Source organism: Astatotilapia calliptera, chromosome 15 (assembly GCF_964374335.1).
Source record: "Astatotilapia calliptera chromosome 15, fAstCal68.1, whole genome shotgun sequence".
NCBI lineage: Eukaryota > Metazoa > Chordata > Actinopteri > Cichliformes > Cichlidae > Astatotilapia > Astatotilapia calliptera.
The window spans coordinates 656,369-677,750 of record NC_137436.1 but is presented as its reverse complement, the minus strand read 5'-3'; the positions used below and the strand labels follow the sequence as shown (position 1 = coordinate 677,750).

The 21,382-nt window shown below is 42.5% G+C and overlaps 2 protein-coding genes across 2 annotated transcripts; one reads left to right on the top strand and one right to left on the bottom strand.

The window, feature by feature from the left end:
• Positions 1 to 2,744: 2,744 nt before the first annotated feature.
• On the top strand, positions 2,745 to 14,973 carry stmn4 (stathmin-like 4). Its single transcript, XM_026142880.2, has 6 exons — positions 2,745 to 2,868; positions 9,476 to 9,549; positions 9,771 to 9,866; positions 11,404 to 11,609; positions 12,230 to 12,421; positions 13,774 to 14,973. Exons 2-6 carry the CDS (start codon positions 9,537 to 9,539, stop codon positions 13,831 to 13,833), a joined length of 567 nt encoding a protein of 188 aa, XP_025998665.1. The 5' UTR covers positions 2,745 to 2,868; positions 9,476 to 9,536; the 3' UTR covers positions 13,834 to 14,973.
• A 966-nt stretch (positions 14,974 to 15,939) lies between these two features.
• il17a/f3 (interleukin 17a/f3) lies at positions 15,940 to 19,336 on the bottom strand. Its single transcript, XM_026193794.2, has 4 exons — positions 19,211 to 19,336; positions 18,680 to 18,885; positions 18,447 to 18,590; positions 15,940 to 16,630 (listed from the first exon to the last, which is right to left on the bottom strand). The coding sequence occupies exons 1-4, from the start codon at positions 19,217 to 19,219 to the stop codon at positions 16,507 to 16,509; spliced, it is 483 nt and encodes a 160-aa protein (XP_026049579.1). The 5' UTR covers positions 19,220 to 19,336; the 3' UTR covers positions 15,940 to 16,506.
• Between the last annotated feature and the right edge of the window lie 2,046 nt (positions 19,337 to 21,382).

The following is a 21,382-nucleotide window of genomic DNA, read 5'->3' as shown; positions in this document are numbered from 1 at the left end:
TCAGTTTGTCCGTTTCTCCGGCTCGTCCCAGCGTACAGAGGCTGTTCTGTAAAACCTCTGATCCCTCCTGCTGTTTCCCCAGGAGCATTTTTCTTGCTCCTCTCCCAACTTCTCCCGTGGGTGTTCCCTGTCGGCGCCCCTCTTTTTTTGGCACTTCTTGTTTTCCCCCTGCTCGGGCCCTCCCTCTTATCTTTGTTCCCCCAGAATCACTGAAATAATCTGTTTGATGTTGGAGGGTGTCTCCTCCACCACTCCTTACTCCTCTCTGTGTCTCTTTTCTCTCCCCTCCCCTGATGAGCTCATTTCCAGGATGTGTGTGATGTCCAGTGTCACACGTTGGTTTACAGTCAGCACGGTGAGGGGAGAAGAGGAGACAGCGACAGCGGGACACGCCCTAATGTGACCTCATGCATATCGCTCTCTCTCCTGCTGCGCCGTGAGCTCTTTCATGTGCTGGTGGACGCCGTGGTGACATCATGTTGCTTGTGTGAGCTGCATCAGCAGAGGGTTTTCTCAGTATTCACTGTCCTGTCCTTAAGCCCTGTTCTTTTACATTTTATTTTGCTACTGTCAAGCCTTCCTTATTACTCTGATGTCTTGACAGCATAGCTATTTAAAACAGCTGTGTTGTTATTGACATCGTCCGAATCAGCTATAATTTCAATTCAATTAAATTTTATTTATATAGTGCCAAATCACAACAACAGTCGCCTCAAGGCTCTATAACAAAAGCATTGCTAACAGGCGTTCAGATCCACTACAGGAAGAAGTTTGAGTGGGAGCTTTAGTAGGAGTGGTGTTCCCCCGGGGAAAAACGCAGATGAGCTCCAAGCTTTTCCAAACACACGATCATGCCAGCTTTGCAGCAGAGCTACTGTGAGACCAAGTGCAATAACACTCTGCAAACAGCGTTTAACATCACGTTGGGATTCGCAGGCCGTTCCAGAGCGACTCTGGTGTCACATTAGGCCAGTAATAACACAACGGTCACTGTGGCAGTCTGTGGCTGCCGGGATCCAACAACAGAGCTTTGTCACGATTCGTCTCAACAAAATGTATTAAAATATTCTAACGAAGCATCAAGCATATTGCATCATATGATATTAATGAAAGGATGGTGTAGGTACATGAATGCAACAAATGGGTCATTTTAGCTGGTTTGTAGGTGGTTGCTAGGCAACATGATGTTGTCACAAGAGTTCACGTATAAATTGTGACTATAAATTACTGATTCTGTTTGTTATGAAAATCATACTATGCTTTTATAAGGTGTTAAATTGAAGAAATGCTACAAAAAGTGATAACTGGAAGCTAGCTGCCATTTGTAGGTGTGGCCACAGAGAGTAGTGTACACACCGCTTAAGGGTCATATCAGTAAAAGGTGTTAAAAGTTGCATAATCACGTGGCACTGTCTGCTACAGTAACCCAGTGTATATAAAGTGCAGTCAAAAGTGCGATTTTAGGTGGTTGGTTGGCAACGTAACAACGTCATGTGATCTGATATGGATAAAAAACATTAGGAGTCTGAGATCACAGTCACACATTACAGTACGACTGTCAGTGTTTTCTCATATGCAACATTTGTAAAAACTTTATCTTTGAACCAAACATTATACAGAAAAAAACATTACAGTCAAGTGGAAATGATGTCATCACATACAGTAGTGTGGCTATCAGATCGCCAAGCTAACGCTAAGCTAACAAAGCCACCCTGTCCTTTTTACTTTTCAGTATATCAATAAACGACACGCCCAAAACCTTTAACCTTCCTTAAACATGAAAGAAAAATGTGTAATTTAATGTTACTTTGCATTAAGTGGTTCAGCCTGAGACTGCAGATACAGATCACTATACTGAGGTTCAAAGATAGAAGCAGCGATCACAGAGCGGCTGCATTACAGTAAAACATGCGTAAAGTACAGTAGCTGTAAACATCCCCTGTAAAAATTTAATACATTTTGAAAAACGTGAAAAACTGTAAATATACTGTCATGTACTTTTATTTGTGAATACAGTGGAGCTGAACGGCGATGCTTGTAAACTAACATTTACAGTCGGCTGCAATACAACCTTAAACTGCAACACAGAATTTTTTTCTTTGCCCAGAATGTGCTGTTAACCTCTACAGGAATAAAATGCTGTGGATATTACACTAGGAGCACTGCTAGAAGGCCTTAATGCCAAATAGGAAGAGCACAGGTGTATGATTAAAAGCTTATATGCAGCAGGTACATATTGTTTGTAGATTACAGCAGTGAAACATTGGAAAATAACAGCATTTACGAGGCTTTCCCCCAGTCTCCTCTTTAGAAGAACTGGTATTTGTGGTTATAATAATACTTGCCATAACAACTATGTGTGATACACGGCATGTGCTCGAGATTTTCTTCTCGCTCCTGTATTTACAGTTAGGATCTAAATAATTTAGAGCTCTGCGTGCTTCCTATCTGGGCCTCATGCTGAGACAAAGCTCCCCCAGTTTCTCACACTACTTCCCTGAACTCTCTCTCATGCACAGTACACACACACACACACACACACACACACACACACACACACACACACACACACACACACACACACTCCTGCACCATACATTAAAACACTGATTCCACCACCCACCCTGCAGTACAACACAAAGAGCTGACGTCCCTCCCCACCATCCTTCCTGTCTGCTCCCATTGGCTGAAAGGATCAGATGCTGGCAGCGTCTCAGACCAATGAGGCGTCTCCATGGTGATGTCATGGAGGCAGCATCGATGCTGTTGCTGATGCTGTTGCCTGGCGCCTGCATCCTTGCAGCCAGACGGGGTAACCGTAGTCACCGGTTCAACATCAGCAGCGGAGAAGACGCCGTACAGAGGGGGGTAAGTCTGCAGCGCCAGACACACGGCTGCACACATCTGTGTTGCACTGTGTGCCACTTTGGGTTCTTCAGGTTAACTTTCATGGCATGAATGAGCAGTACCTGCATGTGCGTGTATTCAAGCGTGTCCGTGGGGTGGAACAGGGTGAGGGTGAGGAAGGCAGAGTGATGATGCAGCGGCAAAGGTTCCTGCTGATAGGCGACAGAAAGGGAGAGAACCGAGTGTATCATCAAAGTGTAGAGCGTGAGACATCATTTATTATTGATTCTCCATATGTCCAAATGCAGCTTTGTGTCTGATTTAAGGAAGGAGAGGCAGACAGAGAGACCGGGGAGAAAATGGAGGGTGTTTTGATGTGTTTGTGCATAAGGCAGAGTCATACAGGCGAGGGTCTGAATTTAAAATGTGCTCAGAACCGTCAGAAGTTCAGATTTGTCTGGTTGATCAGGTTTAAGTCTGCAGTTTCTTTGCTGTAGCAGTAATCTCCCAGTGAATTGATTAATATGCATGCATAGCAGCTTTCTAGGAGCAGAAAAACATAACAGTACAACAATCTGTCGAGTCTAAGGAGCTCGGAAAGAAAAGCGTCTGGACTTCTTTAAGTTGCTTGAAGACGTTTCACCTCTCGTCCGAAAAGCTTCTTCAGTTCTAAGGTCAAATGGTGGAAAATGGAGATCCGAGATCTAAGCCCTATTGTCCCTCTTGGGGGACACTCCCACAGGGCTACGATGACCTGGATGACTGAGAACCTTCACGGACAACAATCTGTGAAGACAAAACCAATGTCAGAGGAATGTTTTGTCTCCGAGAGTCTGATCAATCCTGGTGTTTGCTATGAACAATGCTAAGTGATGACACAAGTACAGAGTTATTATTATTAATATTATAATATTAGAAACAAGAAATACAATTACAAGTAGTACATGAAATTCTGCTCCCATGGAAACAAAAAAACGTTCTTCTTGAGCTCAGTGCTGTGAAAAATGGAAATGAGACGACTGCTGTTAGAAAAGCAAATATCAGCTCAAGTACAAATCACAGCTGAAAGAATATGTGTGTTTGTGTTGAGCGAGACATGTGCAGACCATGCCGATCAGTTTCAGAGAACGTTTTGAAATAGGACGATAATAAGATAAGAAGGTTTTATACAGATTTAATCGACTCTCAGAAATGATCTCCTAAACAACAAATTCAGTGAGATGAGAAGGATTTGGAGGAGAAAGTGGTTATATATGACCTATGCAGCTAAACTACAAAATAAATATGATTTAGTGATGCTGAGAAAGAATATGAAATAAAAATGTACGTGGCACATTTATATAGAGGTTAGTAAACACGCTTTAGCTACAAGCCATGCATTCATACTGTGCTGTGCTTCACTCTATAGACATAAAGCACTGTATATTAAATTTAGAATAACCAATTCATTTATTTAAATTTTATCAAATCAGTGTTCGTTACTCTAAGTCTGACCAGAAAAGTGCCCTAATATTACTTTTACCACGAGGCTTAAAGCCTCTCAGGAAGAAAACCTCTTCAGACCTGAGGAAACACACAGTCGGATACAATCTTTCTTTTTTTATCAATCAATAAGTAACTGAATGTCATTTTAATGTTAAAGTGCTGAAAAATATTAAATATTCTAAAATATGACAAATCATTCATGCTGACAATGCTAGCTTAGCTTAGCACAATTTCCGGAAACAAAAGGAAACATCTAGCGTGGCTCTGCTCAGTGCTAATTCCCACTTAGCTGTATTGTTATTGAAGCAGCCAATAAAACCAAGAATTTATGAATGAGTTTCATACTTGTCAGTTTTTTGAGTCAGTCAACTCTCAGGTCTCCTTGCTAAGCTACCTGGCTGTTAGCTCCATCTTTAGCGTAAAACATGAATAGCATCAGTTCTTTTACCTGACTCTCTGCAAGTGGTCAAGGCAAAGATTTAATAATAATAGATTGGATTTATATAGCGCTTTACAATGCCACTATTCATTCACACACTGGTGGAGGCAGCTACGGTTGTAGCCACAGCTGCCCTGGGGCAGACTGACAGAAGCCAGGCTGCCATATCGCACCATCGGCCCCTCTGGCCAACACCAGTAGGCGGTAGGCCAAGGACACAACGACCAGGACAGAGAGCCCAGGGATCGAACCGGCGACCGTCCGGTTACAGATGCGCTTCCCAACCCCCTGAGCCACGGTCGCCCATTGTGCATGTAACAATGGTCTCAATGGAGGCTCAAATGAGACTGATCCAGAATCATTTGGATCGGTCATGAGGGCAAAATTAATATTCAGTGACTAGTGATAAAAGGTTGCTGGAGGTTGATGGCTGGGAAAATGAGCCTAAAGCTCCGGTCACATGGGCCTAGAGACCTCTCAGTGAGCCCCGTTTTTTCCTTGCGACCCAAACATGCCTGAGAAAATATGTGTATTCCTTGACCGGTTGGCAAAAACGTACATGTGATTGCTTTGGTCACTAGCATGCTGCCACACAGGTGGTGGTTTTGTATAATCTCTGAGTTATAGTGAAACCGTGAACAGTGTGACGCAAACTGCAAACGTGGACCATTTTCCTTGAAAGTAAGTAAGTGCACCTCATTCTTTCGTTTTACTACCGCTCAGCTAATAGCAAGTGTTTACGGCCAAACTACATTCACACTGCTAACAAACAAAGCAACCACCAGGACAAGAAGAAGGTGCAGAACCTTCAATAGATTTCAACCAGCCAGAGCAGCGACTTACAGGAAACACTGCCGACTAGTTGGGGGATATACATTTTCTGATAGCAATCGGTGCTCGCTGCTGTTGTTTGGGGGCTTGTTTGCTTTTTTTCTTTGTTTAAGACTCTACCAATTAAGGAGCACAGATTCAAATTCAGTGAATATCATACAGTCGGATAATGAAAAACCTCAACAGCCTATAAGGTAGCTGTCAGCAAAATTTCCCACCAACACCACCCCAAATGTTTCCACCCTCTGTCTCTCTCCCAAACTCGAAGTGACACACTCTTACTCCTGCAGGAAGCAGTGCATTGATCTGCAACCTGGGTGGCTTCATAATATGAGAAGCAGCTGTGTGTGTCCTGTGTGCGTGTGCATTACAACAGTGCAGCAAAGCAGTTCGTTTACTGCTTGATTAGTGTGTGTGTGCTGTGCAAAATCATGTGTTTGTCCTTGTCTGTCCCTCAGGGAACCGTGTCAGGGTGGCCAGGTGAGCCTGAGCTCACTGCAGTATAATGAGCTATCTGTCTTCCTCGGTAATGCGGGTTGTCTCATTAGGACACTTGTGTCTCTGTGTGGAGACGGACGTTCAGGCTTGCTGACAGGCTCATTTGTAGACGGACAGACAGACACTTTTTGGGAAATATGCTCATTTGCTTCTGTCTGAGTAAACATTCAACAGGCAACTGGCATAGCTTGAAACACATCCAGCACCTTTAATTGTTAGTGCATCCAGATAAAAAGCCAAAAGACAATAAAATAATTTTTAGGTAGTTTCAGCTGTTTACGAACATGTTAAAGCTTTGAGTTTAGCATTTGTGTTATCTCGGTTTTGCTGATGTGATCACATTTGGAGGAAAAGGTGGAGCTCGGGGAGTTATCAGCTAGCACTAGTGCTGGCAGTGTTTAGCATCATTTAATATCAATTCACCATCATATTAAATGGGATTCTAATTTATAGCAAACTGGTTGAAGACTGAGTGGAAACCACTGGTCACTAGAAAATAAACAGTATTCCCCAACTGGTTGCATCTGGTTGAACCTAGTCACACATCACTGGTGTGAGTGGTTGCAGGAAGTTGCTAAATTGCCAACTGGTATACAGGTTTGCTTGTATTAAATTTGGTTGTTTTGGATTCTTTACGGCCAAAAAAGACACGGCTCAAAAGTGGTCCTTTTACTTTAAAAATGATCTTTATTTTACATATCTGGGATATGGAGACCTGAACACACAACCCCAGGTCTGAAGCACAAACGGAAGCCTAGATATTTATAATAATAATAATAATAATTTATATAGGTGCTCTCTACGTCACACCACACTTTAAGTTTCGATCAAAGACTCTGCTTAGTTTCACTTTCTGGCTGCACTCCTAGCTTGCATGGGGAATGGCAACTTGTCTACAAGCCTCGGCAACTACTCACTAAGTGGTTTCCAGTCAGCATCACACTTGGTCAAGCTTCACTACATGCGGCTGGGTTGTTTGCAGGTGACTGTGGCGACTGCCAGTAATCTCCAGCAACCACTCAGCAACCAGTCAGGTAATACATACTCATTTGTCACTGACCAGTCTCTAAGCCCGTGACTGAGGCCTTAATGGACTAACAGAGTGGGACCGGACATCATTAATGTGACACATGCCAGTCGTTTGTTCCTAATGTCAGAAACGACACAAGCAGGCACTCTTCACATGAGAAATTGAGAAGAACTAACAGGACTGATGAATGCTGACTGTAATGGGGCCGCGTGTGGGGTAGACATCGCTCCAAGTACATCTGACTTTCAGTCTGAAGACAGAGCGCCTTTAAATTTAGACTTCACTTGTTATTTGCTTTTCTTTTATTATGTAAGGTTGAGAAAAGGTCCTGATTTGGGCTACAGTGTATCCCACAAAGCTCCATCCTCTAGGTTTTCAAGATGGTGAGTTCAACTAAATCTAAAGGGAACAACATCATACACAGAGATCAAATATAAAAGATGGGTGTAGCCACGGTGACGTTGTCCACTGGCTGGTGGGAGCTCCGTCACTTACCTTTAAAACACAGTGGGAAAGGTCTGAAGATAGCAAATGTCTCAATTAGGCCTGTATCAAGGACCCCAGCTGTTACATGACGTTCAAATGTTGCTTTATTGTTTTCGACCTCACAGTGAGCTGGGTGTGTGTCCTCATGCCAGTGATACTGGTTCCCAGGATTTAAGCAAACGTAATTAGTGTGTGCAGTGGACCGAGGAAGGGTCAGTAAGCTGTGCAGAGCACTCCCAGAATCTAAAAGGATGAGATTATCCAATTAGCACACAAAATGTTTTAGAGCACCGATGAGGCAGATAAGTGTGTCTGTTTGGATTATCGATCAGGCTCATTGAAACAGTTCAGAGTTAAAGAAATGATAGAAGTTTTGATAGAGACACATTTATAACAGCTCAGTGCTGACGAGACCATCTGTTAGGTTTTGTATTGGTGATTGTTATTTATGCTTAGAAATATCTACTCATATATGCTTAGAGTTGTCATTTATGCGGTCACACTCTGACCACACACACACACACACACACACACACACACACACACACACACAAAGGCAAGGTACTCTTTGTGTGTATGTATATGTCGTATGTTAATGAACCTATGCATATTCATGTAACCTCAATAAAAGAGCAGTGTTACGGGGGAGCGGACGAGAGCAACTGGGGTCAAGCGAAGGAACGGCGTTTGTCCGGTTCTCTCCCGTGCACGAGAAACATGAAGAACTTTGCCTACTTTGTGTCTTGCTTGCTGTGTAATTATATTGTCTTCAACGTTCCAGCGAATAGGTTCAAGCTACAAACCTATCACCATCTGAGGAGGAGACGACGGCAGGTGGTTCTACTCTGCTGCCTTTGTGCCTCGGTGCAATCTGCTTTTTTTCAGTTGCCAAATTCATTGAAAAACAGAATTATTGTTGAATTATGAATTATTGAATTTGTTAGGCAAAGGCGGTGTTTTAAAGGTCTGTAGAAGGTTTGCAGCAGCTTCTCTGCCACGCCTCGAAAAATATGCTTGACTTGCAGCTTCTTCAGCTGGATGTTCGACTTTCTGCACATTTACAGTATCTGATAGATGGTAAATGGCCTGCATTTGTATAGCACTTTACTCAGTCCCTAAGGACCTTTACACTACATTCAGTCATCCACACACACACACACACAGGTGTGTACATTGTAGCCACAGCCACCCTGGGGCGCACTGACAGAGGCGAGGCTGCCGGACACTGGCGCCACCGGGCGCTCTGACCACCACCAGTAGGCAACGTCGTCTTGCCCAAGGATATTTGGCATGCAGCCTGGAGGCAGCCTGGGATCGAACCACCGACCTTCTGGTTAGTGGCTGACCTGCTCTGCCACCTGAGCTACAGCCACCCCAGGAAAGTTTCTCAACGCACACAAACAAAAGAAACAGTTTAGTAGCCTGAGACGAACTAGAACAGCAGAGCTTCATTCTGCTGTTTGATGAACATTTTACTTTATTTTTTTCCATTTTTAATGGTGAAACAACAACATTTAAAGTGCAGGAACACCCGACTGACTCTGACTTTTTTCTACATGTCAGGTAACTGTTGTTGAGAAGGTCAGAGATCTTTACCCAGAATAGTTTTTGTCTGAAGAGCTCTGATCTGATAATGTGAGCTTTAATTTAAAGTTTATTCTCAGGTGGGATTTTTGCATTACGCTCCGCCTTTATCTTTTTATTCTGACTCTGCTAGAACAGCTTTGCATGAGTCCAATAATCATGACTTGGCTGCTCTACACTTTTGGCTCACGCTGTTGTCTCCTCAGCTTCTTCCTTCTCAGATTGTGCCCTCGATGCTCCTGCATTCAGTGCTCTCTGTCTCTGTCCCTGCACAGCTCTCTGACAGAGTGAGGAGGATCTTCAGCGTCCCTGGAGAGTAACATTTGCAGTGAGACCATGACTCTGGCAGGTAAATGCAGTCGCAGCACAAACCCGTTCACCTCACACGCCCTGCTCCTCTGCTTTAAACACTATACTGCGACCGATCTGTTCAAATATGAGCATGCAGTATTTGTGTCGTGCAGCGTGTCGTTATTATGTCCGCTGGTATGACATAACGAGCATGACTTACGTCGTCAGTCCTCGACTGCGTGCTCATGATTCAGCTTGATCTTCTGTGTGTGTCCTCAGCCTATAAAGAGAAGGTCAAAGAGCTCCCCCTGGTGTCTCTGTTCTGCTCATGCCTGAACCCACGCACTGCAGAAAACCCGACCTACAAGGCAGAAGGTAAAAAATCTCCTTTGCACGAGCACTGGTGTTTATTAGGGGTACAGTCGCTTATAAAAGACCGACAGCAGTCTCTGTGGCTGAAGTTTGATGCTCCTCAAACTTCAGCTCCTCTCTTCCTGTCTGTCTAAAACCAGCAACTTCAGCAACTACAGACAAACACAAGAACATCTCATCCACAGATGTCTCATTAGATCTGCAGTAAACCCAGGCCCACAGTCAGTGCTGACGCACGCTGATCCTTTTGTCCTAATTCTGGGTCTTTCTAAATAATCACCTTTGGAGCTAAAAGTGAGCAAGAAGCAGTTTTGTTTCCCTCTATCTAAATTTGAATCTTTTTAAAGTTATAACAGATCAGGAGTGACTGCAAACTGCAACTAAATTCTGAACATATAACTTATATTTCAGTCTTGGCGTCATTTCTACAGAGTGAAACACTTTCTGTGTTCTTCCTCCAGATCTCTGACTAAAGTAAAACATTCGATCTCAAAGTAAACCAGACTCTCCAAATCATTGACATTTTGCATTTCAGCCTAAGTTTATGCTCCAGCATTGCTCCAGCTGTCAGACGAGGTGTCCGAGTGGCCAAGGCGACGGACTGCTCATCCACTGTGCTCTGCACGCGTGGGTTTGAACCCCATCCTTCTTTCTTATCCAGCTCTTTGTACGTGTGCATAGTGACAATAAAATGTGTTTGCTGCTATTTAAGCGATAGATCTTGGATACTTCTTGGTACATCACAAGGAACCTTTATAATCTCTTTATTGATTTTAAATGTGTTTGGTGCAGCTGACCACGTCATACTTTTACAAACGTGAAAGTTTGAGTTTTGAGCACAGTCAGTGATCATTCAGCATCCAGGCCTCTTTCCTCCTTATTACAAAGTTCCCCGAGGCTCCGTCCCAGGAATATTTGATTTATGTTTATAGCAGCATCTCATTGTGTAATCATAAAGACACATTCCTCTATTTATGGCACCAACTCTAAACATCTAGCTATGATTTAACTGCCTTCCAAACCATTAAAGATCTGTGAAAAGACCGAACTGATTTTAAATGCAAAAAAATTACTGATTAACCCCCTAATATGTATGAAACTGTATAAATACTCAGACATTTAGCTTGATTCGATTTTAAAGCACACGTTGACATTTCTTATTAAATAAAGTGAGTTCAGTCGGTCTGTTTACAGGGATCTCATTATAGACGACTGGTCTCTCTAACCTCGAGATACAGCACATTAGTCCAGCTTCAGTTGAATCATGGAGATGAACAAAACGCTGGCTTGCCTGTGAGGAAGGGTTTGTGTTTGTTTATTTAAATAGATATATATATTTAAAAGAAGCAAAAACAACCCTGCTGCTATCGTTCAGCCATCCTCCAGTACACAGAATAGACTCAAGATCTTTTTGTTCTTGTTCTTTTCTCTGAACGTGTTTCCATGTTTTAAAATATAACATGATGGCGATGTTAAAGACAAACAAAGATGAGGTCATGGATTCAGCTCTGACAGTAAATGCTGCTATCCACCAACACAGATGCAGTGGACTTGGCCTGGTGCGTCATCAAAGACGTAGAAGTTATCGAGCTGAACAAACGCGCATCGGGCCAGGCCTTCGAGGTCATCCTCAAGCCCCCGTCTTTTGACGGCTTGCCTGAACTCAATGCCTCCATGCCGCAGCGCCGCGACCCATCCCTGGAGGAGATCCAGAAGAAGTTAGAGGCGGCTGAAGAGAGGCGAAAGGTGAGGGAGCGGGCGCGTCATCTGAACCGCCAGAAAACATCCGCTGTTTGTGGCTCGTTCAGCCATTGTTAAACATCTGTTAGCACTCTTTGTGTGATTTATCGGAGAGACGGAAATAGGCTTAAAATGAATGAAGGGGAAGTGGGAGGGAGTATTGGAGTGAACGGAAAGAAGGAACTGAGCTGGGGGAGATGAAAAGAGGCAGATGAAAGAGCAGAGACAATCCTGTGAGGACACAAAGACAATGATTCATATTCATCCATCAGAGAGGATGATGGAGCGAGGGCAAGAGACAAACAGGGGAAAGGTGAGGAGAGTGAAAAGATTGTTAGAGATGGAAGAGCGCTCTCTGGAAACGAGGCAATTCCAATTTCTTTGGCTTTACTGGCTCACAGTGATCTAATGTATTAGTTATGAGGTTTGGCCCACCTGAGGACAAAGATTACAGGTGCTGACAACCGCACACATTTCAGTTTGTGTCTGCACCCTTCAACTAGAACATGTTTGACAGTTGAACTTTGTTGAAATAGGTGAAAACTGCAAACAGCCTGCTTATCACCTGCAGTCTGAGTATTGTGTAAAGGATGAGCAGCTGCCTTCACTTCTCCATCTTCCTCCAGTGCCAGGAGGCGGAGCTGCTGAAGCACCTGGCGGAGAAGAGAGAGCATGAGCGCGAGGTGATCCAGAAAGCTTTTGAGGAGAACAACAACTTCATCAAGAACGCCAAGGAGAAGCTGGAGCAGAAGATGGAGGCCAACAAGGAGAACAGGGAGGCTCTGCTGGCAGCCATGCTGGAGAGGCTGCAGGAGAAGGTAACGTGGCCGCGATTAAGCCCCGAGCCTCCCGACCGTTAGAGGGGAGGTCTGCAAACTGATCTCAAACAATCATTGCTTTGTGTGGTTTCTCACACAGCAGACAGCCACAGAACACCAGGGTTCATCTCCCACGTGGGACCATTATTTTTGTTTGGGGGGGTTAGGTAAAAATCCAGTGCTGATAATGCTGAGCAAGGTTTTTGTGGTGCTGATGTGTCAGTGTAACATATGACATGTAGTAGTTCGACAGCATTGTCACAAATGTCATATTAATGTTACTTTTACGACACCAGGCCAACCATATGTTTTATATATGCACATGTATTTGTGCTTTAACTATGGAGGCAATCTGGCCCATCTTTGACTTTAGTAAAATAAAGCAGCATGAAAAGGTCGTTTATGTGTCTTTGTTCAAACAGAACACGTTTAACTTTGGAGAGACAAACTCTGCTGCTTCTCTTTTCATCCAGTCTTCATGATATCCTGGGATAACGTAGAAACTCCTTTTTATTTTGCTTTTGCAGACAGGAATCAGCTCCCTGCACACCTGTCAATCAGAAATAGCCACGCCCTTAACCTTAAGCCTGATCTGTATCCAGATGGATGAGCCTGACCCACCGTAGAGTTAATATGGCAGGGACCGTTTTTGTACTGGGCTGTAAACCTGCTGTTTGGTGCAGCGTAGTTGGACAGTTAAACGTGGGAGTCTGTGGGGAGGTTTGCTACATTATTGCAAACTGTCTTTTAAATTTGACTTTTGAATGTTTTTCTTCTTTTTCTCTTGCTAAAAAGGATTTATGCAAGCTTTGAAGTTAGAGGGCAGCAGTTTTATATTTTCTCACAGCCAGCTAATAGCTTCGGATGAAGTTACACTGATATTTGTCCATGTGTATCGCAGACTGTGAAAACGACTCTTTACTGTCTCGTGTGTTATTTCTGAACCCAAACTTGTTGCCAGGCAACTTGTTGCCAGGCAACTTGTAGCAACACTAATGAAACGTTGCTGGTTTTAGTCTAACACAGAGTGAACATCAACAAGTTCATGTTTTTACTGTTTCAGCTACAAAGTTACAGACATGAGAGAAATATTGAGCAAAACGTCAAACACACACTGAGAGCTAAACACGAGTTTTTTGAGTGTAAATGAAGCGAAGCTTCAGCTGAACTTTCTCTTCTGGTTTGGCACTGCTCACAAACCTGATCAGCAACCATGAATATTAGTGCAATGAAATAAAGTTTTTTCAGTTCTTCCCCACTCGCTCTCATTCAAACCTTTACGCCGGCGTCTCCTTCATTAATGAAAATATCTTCCTAAATGATAATGGCACTCATGTTTCTGTGTCTGGCAGGACAAACATGCAGAGGAAGTGAGGAAGAACAAGGAGATGAAGGAGGAGGCCTGCCGGTAGACGAAAAAAAATAAAAAGGGGGAAAACAGTGCATTAAAAGAAGAACTCAACAGCAACTAGGGCAGATTTTGGTTTTCATATTTGATGTATGCTGCGATGATTCTGAGCAAGCTGTATAAAGTTTAGCCACTCTTGATGTTAAAATTTCTCTTTTTTCTAAAGGAACGTGGGAGGGGGGGGGGGGGGGGGGACGTCGGTGCTAATGTTTTTTAAAGTGGAACAGCCATCCAATCATGACTGAGTAAAAAAAAGGAATTAGAGCTCCTGTTTTCTGTGTTCAGCATCAGGAGATGATTTTAGTGAAGCTGTGTTTTTTCTTGGCAACGCTTCCAGTTTGGCACAGCCAGAGACGCAGTTTCTCTCCAATTAGACTAAGTATGTGATCATTACCTCATAAAACCTGAAAATCTGTGATGTGCTTTATTCAGACTGGACACAGTAGTTTCAGAGCCTCACTCAGCCATAACCAACTCCACTCCACTGAAAACCAGGATTCATTAAATACACAGGACCAGCTTTAAATATGAAAACACAAAGTGATCTCGGTCCACATGCTCATACTTCTCACTGTTTCTTTCACTCCGTCTGGGGTTTGTCTGTGAATCTCACTAATGCTTTATGAATATGAAACAAATAACTGGGGGGGGGGGGGACTTTAGCTGTAGTGTAGTCGTAGATCAGTGACATGCATTTGAGTCTCTTAGAGTTAGAGCACTGATTGCACTCTTATTTCATTAAGCACAAGTCAAAGCACACACGGTATTCATACCAGAAGAGCAGTGAACATATACAGTAAAAACATTCACATTACGAGGAGGTGAAACAGTGACTGACTGCAGTTCACAGTTTGGACGTATTTCTGGCTTCGGTGGGTCGATTTGTGATCTGACCGACTTGCTTTGGTGTCTCTGATTGTTTATGGTTTTCACAGCAATTCCAACCTAAAACATTAAAATGGGGATCAAATGTGCTTAAGTGGTTTGGTCATGCTGATTTGATTGAAGTGTCTCAAATGTTTGCGCTGTAACGGGGGAGTCGTACATGGGCTTTGTACTTGCTGTAACTGTGTGTTGCTGTATATCTTCAAGGCTGGGTTGATTGTACCTATTTGGCATGATCAATAAAAGCAGCTTGGCTGAACTCGAACTTTCTCATAATTTTCAGATTTGATGGTGATATTTTTGACACTGATTTCCGTGACAGACAAACACTGGTAGCTGGGATATCACAGCACAATCACAATGATTGCCACTATTCAACTTGCAAAGCGACGTTGGTTCACCAGGGTGGTGATAAAATGGCCATAAGACATTCAGTCTGCTATCAGTTTGCAACTGCATGCAATCTGTAGAAAAACTAGGATGAAATGTGCCGAGACTTTGTCCCGGAATAAAAATGAGATGAGAAAATTCTGGAGAGACGAGATTCAATCGAATCGAATCAAGTCATGTAGAAAGGTGGGAGGAGTTTGGAAGTGATCCAATCAGAAGTAAGCTCCTCGTGTAGCAAAGTTTACCACACACACCATTCAGTCCCTAGGAAACGGAGGTGGAAGTACAACTAGCTCTCATGCTCTATGTTTCTCCTGAAAAAGCATAAAAAATGTCGATGCCAAGGAGAAAGCAAAGAGTGGACACATCTCGCAACTGATGTCAAAGAAAATAAGACACTTTGTAAAACGTGTAGAGCAACTCTCGGTAAAAACACAAACTTTTATGTATTTATATTTTAGTCGACTGAATCAACTTCAGATTTAGTATTCGATAATCTTCAGCTGGCAAAAAATAGACTGACCCTAAATGAGTTTAGGTGCTTAAATTATGACTAAAACTACATCATAGTTTGGGGCAGGCAGAGATAAGCTGCTACCTACAAGGGAAAAAGCAGTCAAAGGTGTCTCCCAGGGGCTGGGGGTATCGCATAAGCACTTACTTGCAGAAAGGATGAGCTGGGATGAAGGTGGGTTGCAAGGCAGCTTGCAGATGGACATCGAGTGCCACTATAGTCAATTAACATTTAGCTTAAAATGAAAGTTACATGTATGTGAGTCTATAATATTTTACAAAAAAAGGAGCGACCAACAAAAAATAATGCTGTCATTAAAAATACTGTGAAATGCATTTATTAACATAAAGATAATTTGACCTGAGTTTATTATTTGTGTCACAGCTGATTCAGATGTTAAAGATACACATTTTTAATTATGAATTATAATGTTTACAATGAAATGAAAATAGTTCGTATAAAATGTAAAAAGCAAAATACCGAATTAGGAATAAAATAGGAACAAATATAAAAAAGACACATATCCACAAAATTAATATTATTTATCATGTACAAATAATGTCAACAACAATTCAAGGCTCACATTCTTTCGTCTACCATCTCTGATTAAAGTTACAATAAAGCCCTCGCGACCACAAGGGGGCAGACACACACTTTGCAGCTGTTTAAAGCTATCAGAGTCACAAAGCAAGCCCTACTGCTAACAGCTAAGACGGGGAAACGCAAGCACTAAAACATCACACAGGTCAAAAATGACTCTTTCATGTTACACATTTTACTTTCATATCTGAACCTGTTATAACTTAAAGCAAACTTGCAGAATGCAGGTTAGTACAGGGTAAAAACAGCGTGCTGAAAGAAATGCGTTCATCACAAGTCGTCGCCTTCCTACCCCTGAGGTATGACAGTGGGCCTCACACAGGTACAGCCAGCTGTGATCACCTCTGTCCCCAGTGTGAAGATGTACTGCTTCCTCGCCTTCCTCCCTTTTTTCTTAGACGGTTTGAGGACCCTGTGGTGATGCAGGAAAGAGTTGTAAATATATAACTGAAAGGTTACAGCCCCTTCGAGAGCACTGTGTTTGAAGGGGCTTTATATAATGTGGGGGAGATAAATGAAATGAAGGCTCTCAGTTTAATTCAGTTACACGTATTTTGCAAAGGCTGCAAGCTATGCAACGACTTTCTAAACATCTTTGTTTTGTCTTGAATGTGGTTTATATGGGAAACAACAGTGAAAAACCAGAACGTACATCTGTATGTATACTGTGGTTCTGCTTCTATAGAAATGCCTTTGACCTGCTAACTAACACATCACTGTACACAACCTGCACTGCGGTTTTTCAGGATGTTTGTGTTTTTATCACAGATTGCCACAAAGGATGGATCTGATTGGTTCTGCAGCATGACAACAGTGCCAAACAGCCCGGGTGATATGGAGCTATATTTGATGACAAAAGCACAAAATGGGACGGCCCTGATCACAACGTTACAGATTAGGCTGAAGAATCCACGTCGCCCACTCGTGGACCCTCTAAAACTGTGTTTATCAAACAGTGATACCTGGTGACTGCAGACTCATTTGATGGATCTTTTGGAAAATTGAGGAATATAGTTGATCTAAATACAAAACTTTAAAAAAACAAACAAAAAACCCTCAACATTATTCAGCTACCAGACGCCCACATTCATTCGCTGATGTTTGGGAAGAGGTCCGAGTGACAAACGTGTGAGAAAAAAATCTTTAAAGACGTGTTGATGCTTATCCAGGCAAGGAAATCCCAAAATGTGGATTCTGTTCTGAGGAAGTTGGATGAGCGACGAAACGTCCGACTGAAAACGCGACGTCCAGATCAACACAAGCAGCTCTTTGGGATTTCTTTGAAGACTAGATTCAAAATGATTTATATTTCAGTTCATATCCACACAAAGTGTATTAAAATACTAAAAAGTAGTTTTAAAAATAGTTTAATTAAAAAGTAAACTTAGTAAAAGTAAAGGAAAAATACCAAAGGGCTAATGACAGGGTATTAATTTATTATTATTAGTAGTAGTAGTATAAATTATTAAATATTGTAAATACTGTAATGTAAAGTATTTTTTAAAAGTAACGTTTAGTACTAAATAGTAAAAAAATATTTTTAATGCCACTCATGACAAAGTTTTGGAGAGAAAAAACCCTCAAAGCTAAATGTTGCACATCACATTGTGACAAACAAACTAACCACAGAATTTATTGAACAACAAACGAATAACATTTGAAACAAAACGAGTCCTTTCTTTGAAAACTAAAGTCCGAGTGATCACCGCACACTAATTGAAAAACATTGGATACACTTTGTAACGTATCTACAGTTTTTGAATTTAGCTGATGATTTTAAAAAGTTTAAAATATTAAGAAAGAAATTGTGAGGAAGAAAATGTGGTCAGTCGGCATCGGCATGGAAACACCCAGCGGCTCCTGTTTTCTAGGTTAAGTGGAAAGACCTGCTGCTTCTTCCTGTTTGAGACCTGCGCAGTCATATCAGGACGTGAAGTACGGAGAGAAATGTCCAACAAGCGCCAGCGCCGTGTTTGTCTGTGACTGCGCTCCGTTGGTAGAACAGCTTTCACCGATGATGATGGTGAAAACTGTATCCCTGCACTGAGCTCCTACATTTCTGTGGCTGTTGTCTCTTTATGTACTTTGTGCTCAACGAGCTTCAATCTGGATTCTTTCTATTATCAGGGCTGTCTGCAAATGAACTGAAACTGAACACAAGAGCAATTCTAGCTGTTCTGATGAAAACAAAACCAAGTGCAAAGCGAGTATTTTCCACAGCAGCTCACCTGTGGAGGACCAGAACTTCGTACTTGATGGGTTTAGCCTCCAGGCCTCTATCCTCCCCTCCCCCCTGTGGACTCAGACAGCCAGTGGTGAGGCACTGGGCGTTTGAGATATGCTTGGGCAAACGAGAGTCCACGGACGAGTCACTGCGGACGGATGGGTCAGAGAAAAAACACTGTAACCTAAAGATTAACATGGCCCAGTGAAACATAGATGAATAACAGCAGGGTCTTACATGTACGTCCACGGTGACAGAGACATGTTGGCGATGCTTGAGGGAGATTTTGCGGTGAAGTGCGGCAGCACTGAAGGATCTATAACCAACCTCACACTGTTGCCCTTCAGTCCAGCTCTGGGCCCCAGCTTTGCTGAGACCGACTGGCTTTTCTTGGCGCCGTGCAGCAGGGGAGCCAAACTCAGGACCAGCAAAGCTCTCAACACCTAAGCAAGACAAGAGCGCGCAGGCCACAGCGTGTCAAAGTGCTTCATCAGCTAGAACACATGTGAGCAAAGAAAATAGAACTTTACGACTGCTGCCAGTTCCTAGTTGGCTGGATAATCAGTGAATAAATCCAAAAGGCATTTTGTTTTTAATCACTGCCGTGCGTTACAGATTAGGGAAAATGTCGGCATCCTGATTTTGGGACAGCGTCATGAAATAAGTGTTCAGAAATCAAATGTGCTACTTTTTTACATTACATTGTCTAAAAGTGGCTCTAATTTAATAATCACCGATAAAAGTTAAGGATAAAGCAGCTCGACTCACCAGCAGCATGACTGTGTTGCCTCAAAGCCCAGCGTAACTGTGAAGCCCTCCTGTGGTATCCTGTAACGTCTGCAGTCGAGCAGCGGTTATACGCCGGCACACTGAGTTGGTGTGCTGGCAACATGTGAGATGCATTTCCGCTCTGACTGTCACCGATTCTGAAGAAACGCGGCTGATATTCGAAAAGAGTTTTGTTTCCGTGCCGACTAACTGTGCGTGTTATGTGTGATTGTATCATGTAGCATATTTACTATGAAATCTTCAAAACTCTTAAGGTCTTTGGGGTTTTTTTTTTCATTTGACCCCATTTTGACCTGCTACAAAAAGTATAATTGCCCTGCACAAACGTTCAATGTTGACACTTTCAGAAGGTGTCAGACAAAGGTGTGGAAGCTGTCCTGCACCCCTCCGTCGTTTTGAAGTTGTTGGGAAAATTATAATCTGCTTCACAGTTTCATCGGGGGAAATGTTCAGCAACAAACAAAATTAGCAGGGATTGATGTGAAAGTCAAATTCAAGGTGTAAAATGTGATACGGGTGTTCAAATGCAGTTGCAAGGAATTTCGTTTATCAAAAAGCAAAGTGAAATAGTGACAATTACTCTGTGTGTGTGTGTGTGTGTGTGTGTGTGTGTGTGTGTGTGTGTGTGTGTGTGTGTGTGTGTGTGTGTGCACATCCGCAGAGCTCTGATTATCTCAACTCACATCAAGTTGTAACTTTTATCACTTTAAGAAACAAACAGGAACAAACAAATTAAGCTGAACTGCATCGACTTTTTCTGTTTTTTCTGAAACATAGAAAATGGTACGCTAGTAACTACACCTACGCACAAACTCACTCTAAACAATGTAGGTCAAGGAAATGCTGACACAGCTTCTGGTAATGAATCAACATACTTCTTAAATGCAAGCCATGTGATAACATCTTCTCTCCTTGTGTAACATATATAGTGAAGTTAGGAGAAATGGTTTCTGAAGAACACCGAAGAAGCTTTCTTTCCAAGCTCTTTAGCTTTCATGTAAAGTGCTTTTAGAAGCCCCAGTTTGGCCCAGATAGCTCAGGTAAAAGCACAAAGCCATCTAAAATCAGGCAAACCAACAGTACTATAGAAACTCAACAATCAAACATGGGTTTTAAAAAACTTCATTTTTAAATAAAGAAGTTTCTTTCTGACTGAGAATGGCCGAGCTAAGATCCCGTTGGACTTCCAGATACAGACGGACAAACAGCTCTAGTGATAGATGTAGCAACACCAACTGATAGCAACATCGGGAAGAATGAACACGAGAAGCTGGAGAAGGACCGAGGGTGAAGGCAGCAGTGGTCTGCGTGGTAACTGGAGGCCTCGGTGCAGTGGCCCCAAAGTAGGCGAGCGGCTCCCGCAGATCCCAAAACCAAGATCTCCAGGAGAGCGCAGGCCCAGGAACGCCATATCTATAAAGTCCATTTATTGGCTGTCGTACCAATTTAAGAATTGTTGAGAGTTTTTGATACTACTTGATATTCATTAATTAAAGAGGAATAGTTAGCTTACCTAGCATAAAGCTATGGCAAGCTATGGCAGTTCAAATCTGCCAAAACTGACATTCTGATTGTTTCATTTGTACATTAAGTATAAACAGTCCATGTTGAGGTAGGCTGTGTGTTTTAATGTGCTGTAAACTTCTTTAGCTGGATTAACTTGAGGACTTTCCCATTTCCAGTCTTTAAAACAAGCCAAGCTAAGCTAAACAAAGCTAACTAGCTTATATTTACAGCGGACACACCAGACGGACACTTGCTTTCTCAACTGACACACTATGAAAAAAATAACAACTTAATTATTATCCCATTGTGTCAAACTTTTCAATTAAAGCCAAGCTGAGTTCTCTAATGTTTCAAACCTTTAAAAATGAACCAAAGCCTGAGTGTCCCAAACACAGTGTTTTAGAGAGATATCAACTGAAGTGAAGTTATGGCCAGGCTGTTCACTTTATGGTGCAGTCGGCGAGTGTAGCCGTTTTTCCATATAAACAAACAATTTTAAGATGTTCTATTTTAATAATGTAACCACAGAGCGGGGAGTTAAAGGGAAGCACGCGCTCCCATTTACATGGGAGTTGGTGTAAATCAGGTTGAAACAAACGAGTGCCACAGTGTTAACAGCCTCACACTCACCATAAAAGACCTGAT